General features: G+C 41.7%; 1 protein-coding gene across 3 annotated transcripts in view; it reads left to right on the top strand.

Moving 5' to 3' along the window:
• Positions 1–12,628, top strand: part of grid2 (glutamate receptor, ionotropic, delta 2) — a 447,760-nt gene that overhangs the window by 426,901 nt on the left and 8,231 nt on the right. For all 3 annotated transcript variants that reach the window (XM_047591180.1, XM_047591181.1, XM_047591182.1), the window contains exon 15: positions 6,191–6,431. In XM_047591180.1, the coding sequence (XP_047447136.1) occupies positions 6,191–6,431 (241 nt within the window). The remainder of the gene's footprint in view (positions 1–6,190; positions 6,432–12,628) is intronic.

The raw sequence follows: 12,628 nt of genomic DNA, 5'->3' as shown, positions 1-12,628 counted from the left end.
TTCCCTCAAATGTCAACAATGCGCACGTTTTGAAGCCTATAGTAACTGTTGTCTCAGTGATGAAATATGAAAATGTCACCGCTGATTATTCCACTACTTAAGTGCCTCACAACGTCTTATTGAAATGACATTTGTGTAGCACGTAAGGATAGTGAACACATGCCTAGAGATAACGGACGGCATCTCCAAACATAAAGCTTGCCTCTCCTTTTGACAGACATAAAAAGACATGAGCTCAGACAAGAAATCTTTACAAGATGGCTGAATTCCAGGCAAGAAATGATGAAATATTTTGACAAAACATCGCCTGGGTTTCTGTGATAGGTGGAATCGCTCTTATTCCATCTCATTAGTTTGCGTGTAATCCGTCTTTCTCTGAAGCCTTGTCAGAACACAAGCTTGTTTGTGTGCTTCTCTGTGTGTGTGCATGAAGCATCTGTTGTCAGATAAAAAGGTCAGTATTGTATGATAGCGCAGCACTTCTTCAGGGAATAAACACTTCATTTCAACTTTCGCATACAGTTATTTTTTCTTTGCTGCGATACTTTCATTAACTAATAAAAAGATGCTGATTAAATTCTAAAAACTACAATATCTGCTTGGCACTGAGTCATATTTGACGACTTGTTTAATGAGATCCATTAAAGAGTAAAGTCAAGATATTTTCAATACACTGATCAAAAGCAAATTAAAACAGTGAAACTAAAGTACTCTGAGTCACTTCGCATCCTCATCTGAAGTTTGGTTTTCTGTGTAGTTTGTGTCTTTGTCTCCAAACAGCTGTGAAGTGCTGTGGTTTTCTGGGGCCAGATCTCAAGTCAGTAACCCAGCCTGCGATATATAATGAGCAATTCAAATGTTCTATATGTAATGTGATGTTCAAACAAACGTTTACAGTCATGGCTCTGTGACCAGTGAAGTGTCAGCATTCTCAAATTCTCAATTTAAGTCTTTATACCCATTCATAAAACAATATTTAAGTGCATAAATGGCCTTAAATGACTCCATTCATTAAAGAGTATAGCAGCAAAGGATGACTAGAAGGACAATGATAAGTGAGTGCAGAGCTCCAAGGTGCAGAGCGACTTCTGATCAACTACTTTTCACAAGTGAAACGTCAATGAATGGACCTCCGGTGGCCACTAAATTTTGTAATTGTATATGCAATCTGGGCAGACTGACTGGTCAAATCCATGGTTACTTTTATTATACATACCGCACTCCTACACACACAATAGCACACTATGGTACTGAATAAATATCCATCAGTGAACATATAGGGACATGCATTTACGATGCAGTGACAAGATTTTATTTTTAGTTAATCCAAAGAACTACCAAACTGCACTGATAACTGGTGGCAGCTGGACTAGACACACTCAGGCCTGATTACTACAAGCCCTCTTCAATCAAATCATCATCAATCTTCTTTTTTTGGCGACGTGAAATTGGCTAAAAGGTTTCAGCAGAAATGCACTACTTTCAACTTGAATGTAATTCAAGAAGAGACGAAGAAGAATCTGATTGAGAGACATGAGTCTGGGAAGGGTTGCAACTTTTTTTCAAAGGCTTTGGGACTCCACAGATCCACGGTGATGTCCGTTTCTTACGAATAGAGAAGACCTGGAACCCTCCTAGAAGTGGCTGACCTTCCAAAATTCCTCCAAGAGCATGGCACTGACTCATCCATGAAGTCAGAAAATCCAAGGAAAGCATCCAAGGAATTGTAAGCCTCTCTGACCGCAAAAAAAGGTCATCGTTCCTGGGCAACCATGGCATCCATGGAGGGATGCAACACACAACACAACTCACTCATTTTCAGAAAATGTTCTGTAAACTTGTGATTCAAAAGTTGAACCGCTTGGAAGACAGGATTCCCATTCCATTGTATGGAACAAACCAAACACCGAACTCCACAAAAACAGAGTTATACCTGTGGTTATGCATGGAGGTAGCAGTGTTAATATTTTTTTTTGAGGGGGGGTGCTGCACTGCTTCAGGGCCGCAGAAACTTACAATATGTAAGGAAAAAACAGCTCTGCTCTGTGACAGAAAATCCCAAAGGTTTTCTGTGACTTGAAGTCCAAGCACAACTGCAGCAAGGATCTCAAGCAAGAATAAGTCTATCTCTGAGTGGCTCAAAAGGAATCAAATTAAGGTTCTGGAGTGGCTGAAGTCCAGAGTGAATGTTGTCACACGTGCTGTAGTCCCTACGTGCTTCAAAGCCTCCACCATCAGCTCGGTCCTCAAGAAGTCATCTCCCTCCTGCTTCAATGACTCACTCTCATTCTCATGAAGTGCTTTGAAAGACTTGTCATGCATCACATCACATCACACATTCACACCCAAGAACTTGAACAGTGCTTCTACTTCATCTGCAAACTGAGGGGAGCCAGAGCAGCAGCCACCATCATGTGCACCTTCTACAGAGGCACCACTGAGAGCACACTGACCAGCTGCATCACTGTGTGGTATGGTGACTGCACCGTGACCTGCAGGAAGTCGCTCCAGGGCATAGTGAGAGGAGCTGCAAGATAGTCTGTGCCTCTCTCCCTTCCCTTCATGACATCTACATCAACTTCATGTCTCGCCCGCAAAGCCCTCTGCATTGCAGGTGACCCCACTCATCTCTGGACATTACGTGTCTTTACACTTCAGCAGTGACTACATATCATATGTAGTCTATTGACTCATTTCATCCCTTTTTGCACTGTCCAACTCATGTTTGCACTGGCACTTTATGTCTGTTTCTGTGTATGTATATTTATATATGTATATAGGAGATTTTAATCATGTGTATGTGTTGCACATGTCGGAATTGACAATAAAGCTGACTTTGACTTTTCTTTTTGACTTTGAGTTTGAATGCAAAATTCTGCAAAATTATAAGAATCATTTGGCTCCAGATGCTTATGTGATTATTCCAAATAAGTAGGCTATTGCAAAAAGTTTTGTGGCTTCCACAGAAATCCACACATGGACACAGTTTAAGCTATGCATACTAGTCGACTAGTCTATTATTCAACTTAGCTCCTGTGACATGTGACATTTTTTTTTTAGCATCGTGACGACTCGTCACTGGTCACGTGACAATAAAAAATGGGCGCCTCTGGGAAGACAGGTAAGGAGCCCGGTTGCAGCAAACTAGCAGCGACTCATTGAGTGTGTGGAGATACTTGACGAAGATGAAGTTAATTGTACCGCGACATGCAAATTATGTAAGTTTAGCCTTGAAATACAAGGAACGTACTGAAATACACGCTCGTTGGCACGCTAGCAGAAGAACGGTCCGAATCAATCTCAGCAATCAGTAACCATTTCACCAAACGCCCGGTGGTAACAGACAGAGAAGGAGGGTACAAATGGACGATTTTAAAGTGATTTTCATTGTCAAAATGATTAGAACTTTATCTGCAGTACACGGAAATGACGTTTTTTTTTATCTATCCTGTCTTGCAACACGCTATGGAGTAGTAGCCTATTAAATGCTATTGACGGTGCCGATATGCTATGGCTATATCTGCAGCGCGAAGTATTGGTAAGCTGTTCTATTAGCTGACATTACTGCTCTGATTGTAGAACGTTTTTGTTGCCCTTTATGTCAGTGAATGCACCATGTGATAGACGGACGAAGTTGCGTCAACTTAAGGTAGAAGCATAAACTGCGGGTTTTTAAATGGTGTTGACGTGTTCAGGATGTTTTTTTGTTTGTTTGTTTGTTTTTACTTGAAAAATAACTTAGTAACTTTGCCTTATGTTCTTTGAAAATGATAAAACACTGGACAAATATTTTAGACAAGTAAACCAGTTTATACTAACTACTTTCAGTATAAAATAATTAAAAAATGAAAGAAATCCCGTTTTTGCTACACACAATTGTTTTAGGAAAACAAGTCATTAGTACAAAAAAGGAACAATGCAGCAAAAATATAAATATAACAATGCAAACAGAAACAGTAATGTAAAATTGCTGAGAGGGAAATGTTGCCTCTTTCATTTTCCACCAAAGAGGTTGGTCTGCACCCCTATAATTGTCTTCTCTTCAAAGTACCAATAAGAGCATCAGTTCCAGCTGTGTGATGCTGCTGTGATGCTAGGATTGGAGTGTCAAAGTGTCTGTCTATATCAACTCTCATCGCATTATGCTATTAGGACTATGTGACATGAGACTAATAGTCGACTTTAAAAAAAATATATACATTTAAAAAAAAAAAAAGTGGTCCAACCCCTGGCACACGACGTGTTTTTATCAGGATTCTGTTTTCAATGTTTATCTAGCTTTAAAAGCCCTAACCTATGACAGGAGCTGAGGATTAGCTTCAACTGCTAGATTGCTTTCTTGTATATAACAATGCTCGCCTTGATGGTTCATGTTAAATAAATATATAAAAATAAATAAATAAGTAAGCACCGGCTGGTGGCTGTTCAACAACCCAATTTTAGGTGTGTCAACTTGCAATGTGAGAACGTGCCGTGAATGCAAGTGTTTTCGGGCTGTTGCTCTTTCCGCAATCACCAATCTAGCTGAGAGTGTGCACAGAGTGGTCGAGCATGAAGCAATTTCGGAGGCAAAAGTCCTGCGTGATACAATATAATAGCCTAAATGTAAACAACGTGTTTGAAACAAAAGGGAGCATGGCTCGCTGTATTACCAAAAAAAAACTAAAAAACTGTAACTACTTCTTCATGACCTGGAAATAACTATACCAATGCTGCTGGTATCTGACTAGATAAGTTCCATTTAATATGTTTTCAGTCAATATTGCACATAATCGATATGAAGGGCTTATCTCCTCACTGTTGTGCTAATCTACAGTGATGCAAGCCAAACAATCCTGCAATCAAGTCGCCAGTTGGTGAACATGATCTCTCATTAGGATGACTGTTGGTGGATTTACTGTTCGGATTAGTTTGTTCCTCTCCTCTCCTCTCCTCTCCTCTCCTCTCCTCTCCTCTCCTCTCCCCATGACTACCATTTCAGCCATACACTTACTTCATCTCACCTTTTTGACAAGAGTAAGTCTGTAAATGATTCACCTGGTTTTAGACTGATTTGTTCAGTCAGTTCAGCTGATCTAAATTGAAAGGATCCATGTTTTTCTAGTTATTGTGGACGGAATTAATTATGTAAACTATCTGCTGGCCTCATTTGCATTTCTTGATTGATTTCAGTCCATTTCGGTGTGTTCCGTCTGAGGGAAAACCAAGATGAGAGATGGGCACTGTCATTCATGTTGTCATTGAGGCGTTTGCCCCCAGGAAGTTCTGCAGATAATTGCAAACATCTGTCTCCATGTGTGCATCCATGAATCCTGGTTAAGTTTGTTTGGCTATGCATGCTTTGTGACTTTGTGCATGTCTGAATGTGTAGCCACCCTGGTGTCAGACAGTGAGCGTGTTCTTTACCCGTGGGGTGTTATTTCCTTCTCTTTGTTTTCTGTGTCGGTACGTACAGCATGTGTATGCGAGGGTGATGTATGCATATTGTCCTCGTTGCGTCTCTTTCTCTTTTTGTGTGCTCCTCTCTGCTCCGTGCCGGATCGCCTGTTAAATATCTGTACGCTCGTCCGTCTGCGCGTGTCTGCCGTTCTCCTCTAAACCAAAATGAACGACCCAGTTAAATAATAAGCTGAAGGCTAACAGAGGGACCCCATCAACCTCTGAGCTGTATCCTCTCTGAAGCCATCAATCGTGGAACTAAAGCTAGGCTGCATAATGACATTGTGGCAGTGTAGTCGCGCTGTGCTGCAAAACATATTAATGTTAGCCATAATGAGTTTGACAGCCCAATATGCTTGTCGGGGATCAGGCAGGACTTTAACTGTGTAACACTGCCCTCAAATGGAAAAGAGGACTAATAGCAGCAACTGCAGTTTTCAAGCTCCAGTGATGATGAAGTTTTGTGCAATTGACTTGTGGCAATATTTCATTTTCAGTTTTTCAATCGATACAAATAATTTTCACTCTGTGATTATTAAAATGTGCCTCACGCAGTCAATAACTTAATTACTCTTACTATCTGAATGTTGCAGCCACCTTGCTCCGCATTGACGCCGACGTGTCTGCCTCATGTACCCGTTATTTACGTGTTATTTAAAAGTTTTAGAAGTTGGCTGATTTCAAAAACGGATATGTACGCTACCATTTAGTTGCCTTTTCTCACCGTACCCTCTGCTCCTCTGTTTCCTAGAATTTTGGAACTCCAGCAGAACGGAGACATGGATATACTCAAACTGAAGTGGTGGCCCAAGGACAGCCCCTGTGACCTCTACAGCTCAATCCAGACACGACAGCGTGGCAGCGCTCTAGACATCCACAGCTTCGCTGGGGTTTTCTGTGTCCTGGCAGCCGGCGTGGTCCTCTCCTGCCTCATTGCCATGGTGGAAAGCTGGTGGTCGCGAAGGAAGGGATCCAGGGTCCCCTCCAAGGAGGTATGGGAATGGATGGGTGACTGAATGGGAGAGTGATGGCACAGGCCTAGGGTAGGTCCTTTTCTATTCTGTAAAAGCTAAGAAAAAGCTGATGATGATGACTTTAATTTCAAGTCTAGCTAAAGCAGGGATGTAACAAGTCTAGAGTTTGTGGTCAAACTACAAGTCATCATAGCCTGGATGCTTGGGAAATAAACATGCAGTATAAATGTCCCTTCTTCTAAATTCCCATCCAAGCAGCATCAGCAATTAAATCTGTCAACAAAACATTATTATTAATAATAGTAATAATAATTAGCTTCCCAGTAATACAAGTGGCATTGATCTTTTGCATAGTCCGGCTCTGGGGACGTAGGAAGAGAGAAACAGAGAAAGGTCAAACAGGACGTGATTGTTTTCAGAAATCCTGAGAACATTATATTCATTTCGTCCTCAGCCGCAGTTGCAACCCTAATGGGCCCATCAGCTTGTAGAGCATCCTGTCACATTAATAATTGTAATTGTTTGTGTAATTAAGGTTACCCTCAAATTATCAAACTGATTAACCAAAGAGACTCTCTCGGCCAAAAGCAAATTGAATCCGAATGTAAACTGAATTAAGCGGCAAATTTATCTCAACTCAATCGGCGAGAGTGTCAATTTTTCACTCATGTGTTAGCCCTTATTAATCCTCGCCGCGCTGCCGCCAGTTTATAGTGCTGCCAGATAACATATTGAACATTAAATATGATGTCATAATTGACAACCTGGGTGACTCGCATCACGCGCAGGGCTGAAGTAGTGCGTCTTGACACTTTAATATTCAGGCTGCCAGTACCGCGTGTACACGGCATCCATGCAATCCCTTCATCTTTTTACACGCTGGCGATGCTGGCGACACACAACCCCAGTTCACATTCTCGCCATTGATAATTTAGCTGTTTTATCCTACATTTACTCTTTTGAAACTGATAAATAGTTACTCATTAGGCACTATAATGCATTCTATATCCAATATTGTTCATATGTTTTATTAATTCTCTTTTGAAGGTGCTGATTAATTTAAAATTATGCAAATACTTCAGTGTCAACAGGGCAATCAACCTTTTTCTGCAAAGTCAATGTTTTTTGTTTGTTTTCTTTCTTTCTTTCTTTTTTTTTTGTTGAGAAAAACAGGACACTGGCAACGTTAAAAGCAGAATACAAAAACAGCCTGGGGGTCTGTTGGAACGCTGCAGACCGAGGCAGTCAGAAACCGTGGCTCACGGTATTAAACATGGATATTTATACCAGCGTACGCTGCAAAAACAGCAGCAACACTCCACCTTGTAAATTAGCACCCTGTGAAATATCCAATCAGCCTATGTGTGCTTGATCACCTCAGCAGGGGTATCATTTGAGGCAATCACAATGACTCTGGCAGCACCTTCCTCTTGTCGAACCCATGCAGTCAGTTTTTAATGCGCCGGCTTTGCTCCACCACCGTACATAAGACAGGCTACGTCTTCAGAAGAACAACACAAGTGACAGTAGTTAGTTTTGTGTCAGCGGTCTACACTTAGCTGGAGCTAGCGTTGCAGACCTCTCGATGGTAGTTACTTCGCCCACAAATGGGGTTTTAGAAAGTTTCTAATTCAATTTCCACCGCCTAACCTCCCATGCTTGCCGCTATGTTTACCAAAACGCAATGGGAGAAAGCCTTTATGTAAATAACTTTAATCAAAACTGTGAAACTGTGACAAAGAGTAGCAAATTTGATATGCGAACCACACCACTGACGAACTGAAATGTGATTACGTGTGAAATATATATATATTTTTTTCACTTTTTGTTGAGAGTAATATAATTATTAACATCATTATTTATGTGTTAGTAACAAACTAGACCAAGACACAAAGCAGCGCAAATTAATTCTTAGCAAAAAATGTTTTGACCATCGAGTAAATTACTTCATCGTCAGACAATTGCTTCTTTTACTATATGGGAAGCTATTTGATGAAGGCAGGCTAAGGTTACCTTGTGGATAATGGCCTAAAAAGCAGAATGGGTTCCAAAGATTTTGTTCAACTGTCATCAATTAAGAGCAGCTTACTGCCAATCAAAAAAGAGGTGTTTTGACAGTTCACAGTATAGGAAGACTTAGATAGTTAGCTATACAGATTTTTAATTACATTAGTTTGTTCTGTTTACACATATGAGCTTGGTTTTTACCCCCAGAAACAAGTAAGAGAAGTCTGTCACATCCCTTTAGTCTTTGGTGTCACACTAATTTAAAGTTCCGCCAAGAATAAATGAGAAAATATGGCAAAAAGATGGGGAATGGGAATTGTGACTATACCCAAGACGATTTAATGACAGATCAGGTTACTTTTCATGAGAATAGACCATTAACACCGGCGAAGTGGAAAGTAATTTAGAGGAAAGTTTCAGCGTGAAAACTCGACGAGCCGTTTCTTCCAGATGATTAAATGAGCGAACATTGGTAAATCATCAAAATTTATTGCATTACTCCGTCGCTAGGAATTCTAAATTGTTTAACTCTTCAGTGATAGTAATGATGTGACAGCTTTGACCCAAAATGATAAAAATATACTACATGCTAAAATGATATCAACGTCCTCGTGCGAAATGACTAGTGTGACTTTAATGATGTGTATCCTCAGTTTCCATTACAGATTCATGTAGCGTGCATTGGTCTATTTGATATACCACTGGGAAGGTTTTACTTTGTTTGCTGCAGGTCCAACGCACCACCTGCAACTGATTAGAACAGATAACAGCAGCAAGCGATTAGCTGTGTTTATCACATGTACTTCAATCATTGATTGAATTCCATTTGCACTCCGCATTAATTCCTTCCTGTTTAATTTGTTTATTAACTTTTATGGCTAGATTTGCTGATGCTAAGAGAAGATGTGAGTACTTCCTACTGAGATATAAGGTCACGTGCAAGCAGCTTTCATTTCAGTCAATTTGCCATGTGCACCTTTCCTGTGCATCTGGCATAAGTTGCCATTAAACTCACTACAAGCTTGTGAGAATAGAGCAACGTGTTAAACAGTGGCTTGGCGGCAGTCCGATCTACTTAAGCTTAATTTAGTTTCTTTCTTCTATGCTTCCGCCATAATTAAATTTTCTGTCGTCTAATTGCTTTTGTAAATCAAGTTAAATATATTGGATATTTACTCTTCATGCTCGCAGTCGGCATTTGTCTCCGGGATGAAACTGAAACAAGTTGATTTAGTGCCTATGTGTGGTGTCTCAGTAAGAATTGCGGTTATTCCTTTTGAGTCCGTGCCTCCCAACATCTGTTGCGTGATACTCCACACTTTGCAAACATGTCTGAAAACAGGATTCTGGATTTTATGCAGGAGTCTTTTCGAGTAGACTGTGAGATGCGCGTATGCAGTTTCTGGTTTTGACACACCAAGCCGTCACTCAGACGGTTGCCGGGGTTGGGGTTGTCATGAGGGACTGTGACCCTAGTTTTGGCTGGCGTGTCCCGCACCAGTCTGTTGGCTCTAGTCTTACCCCTGTCAACAGCTTTTCAGCGTGTTGAATTGGCAACAAAAGTGCAAATGTTTGGTCCAGACACAGGCGACGTCAGCCAGTGTCCCAGTCGGCTTCCGTTTGCTGCCGGCTTGGTGTGTCCATACCATAAGGCTTCTCAATTCAGACATTTAGGACCGACTGTCCCCGCTGTTATATGCAGGCAGTCAGAGTGAAAATGTGTCCAGGCGTCACTAACTTATCTGCATGTTTTTCTTTGGTAACAGTGTAGGTGTCAGTGAGTACATAGCCTCTTTGGCAACAGGTCTTTGACTTGTCTTGTTTCAGGAGATTTCGTTCAGCTTTGCCTGCACAGAAGCCTCCCTCCAAAGAGCCAGCATACAATTTATTTTGGCGTGTGTCCATGGACTGTTATTTTCCATGCTGTCTGCCATTGCACTCTGCTAGTAGCAGAATGGATTCTGCTCAGCACTTTCGTCACTATGGATTTGAAGTTGCTGTGGCCAGGGAACCCAGACTGATGCGCCTGTAGAAATCTGATTGGCTTCACATCTCAAATCAAATCCAAGTTTAGAATCCAGGTTTTTTTGCTGTCTGGAGTCCCCCAAAATCAATCAGGATACAATCTGGGTATTCCTAAAAGACATCTCGCCTGGGAGTCCGAACAAGGCCTCACTGACTGACTGCCTCTGCCTCCTTGTATATTATCAGGCACTTTTTGTCAAATGCACACACACACACACACCATAGACCCCCTACCTCCACCTCCCTGCTCAGTTAGCAGCTTTAATCTGTCATTCAGACCAGTAGTCATGTCTGCCACTGAGCAGCCACAAAGACACCAGACCTTAAATTGAACTCAAAGCCATGTTAAGCACAGTGTGGTTCAGCTGCGAAACAAACAAACACGCCCGCCCCCCGCTATCTTCATTAGCCACTAAAGGCAGCCGTTGGAATCAGCCCCAGACTGAGCACAGGAGTGGAGTCGCGTCAGTGAACAGGAGGGACAGCAGGGATTTAAATGGTAGTAGTCTTTGATTCTCTTTGTTTATGGTTTTGCATAGGAAGGCATCAGGCCGGTGAAATCGCTACTATCGATTTCGAAGTCACATATGGATGCACTTCAGATATCAGGATTCCATTTGTTGAGCTTATATTCAGTATGTTTAAAAAAAAATACCCACCTTGGTAAGAGTAAGGAGTAGGGGAAATTTTAGTTATTTGAGTATTTTATTTATTTTTCATGTCATAAGGATATCATATTCTGCGCTTCCATGGCAGAAATAAGGTACGCTCAGCCAACCGTGATTGTTTTTGATGGCTGACCCTTGACATTTACCCTTCACCCTGTCACGGCATTGATCTGTTGATAGACGTTGGCTCAAGGTTTGCTCACAGCAACCACAGGTCCCAAAGGAGTCGGTACGCCTCGAACAAAGTGCTTTGTTCATTGAACAGCATCAAAAAACCCTTCTACATCCACACCTACACATTTCCCACATCACAATCAGGAAAGCCGGAATCGGAAGGTTTCTGAGAGCAACGGTCTTAACAAGCGTGGCCACTTGACTCGGTGATTGCACAGGTGTTTGCAGCCGAGGAAGTAGAGACGGGATTTCAGATTCTCTCTTGGCCTTTCTATTTTTATTCTCCACACGGCTCGCTTTTCACAAAGAAGTGGAGCGAGATGAAATTCTTTTCGCAGATAAAGTCCCCCAGTGAGCGCTGTTTGCATCCCTGACAGTGACAATTATATAATAACATTTCCTTATGTAGCATTTGTTGTTGTCTTCTCTCTGAAACACCACAAACTCTTCACCTCCAGATTTGATCGCACGTATTGTATGAATTGATTCGCTCAAACCTTTAAGATGAAGTTTCTAAAGCCGACTGTGAAATAGATCTCCAACTTTTTAATTTGCCCGAGATATTGATCTCTGGTTTCCTCCATAAACAGTCCTGTCATAATGCATGTAAAAAGCAGTGGGAATGCCATTCTCTGATCCCAAATCACCATCTGTTTTCAAACGGCGCGACCAGCTGCAAAGACGGTTACTGGGAACAGAACGGGAGAGAGTCAAGCTGGGACCACTGCAGCATGTCCTGACTCGGTGGAGGAAGGAAGACAAACTTAAGTCAACTTCAAAGCAGCTAATTAGATTAATTGCATTTGTTTAAATTTATCGACTTGGGAAATCTTTGCCACTGCGTGCAATTTGGCCTTAGTCACGGCCAGTGCATTTAAACTCATCCGGATTCCTGAAACTAAATTAATAAAGTGAAGCAAACCCCTAAAGCTTGTAATAAGCTCCACCAGACTAAAACGTCTCTGTCAGTTTAAACGAAGGACTTCTTGGCCTCTGTCTTACTGTCACGCTGGATGTCAGAATGACTTGAGGCCATCACACCGAGCCAAGAGTGCATGGCTGTTTGTGAGAGCTTCACGTAGAATAGGAAAGCCTGGTGACCCACTCTCTGTGTGGGCCTAGAAAAATTGGCTCAGTCAGTGTACTGGCAGCTTAAAGACACATTCAAAGTGCAGAATTGGCATGAGGACTGCTTCCAGTGCCCCACTCCAACACCTCAGTCACTCTGTCCAGTAAGACAGACGGTTGATAAAATCTGCCTGTGGAGAAATCAGTTGCATGGTGATTTGCATCAAAAATGTCATTAGCAGTGGCTGGCAGTTATGTTCTTGGGATGATCAG

This window comes from Mugil cephalus, chromosome 8, assembly GCF_022458985.1.
Source record: "Mugil cephalus isolate CIBA_MC_2020 chromosome 8, CIBA_Mcephalus_1.1, whole genome shotgun sequence".
NCBI lineage: Eukaryota > Metazoa > Chordata > Actinopteri > Mugiliformes > Mugilidae > Mugil > Mugil cephalus.
The sequence above is the reverse complement of the archived record's forward strand: the minus strand, read 5'-3'. Positions and strand labels throughout refer to the sequence as shown.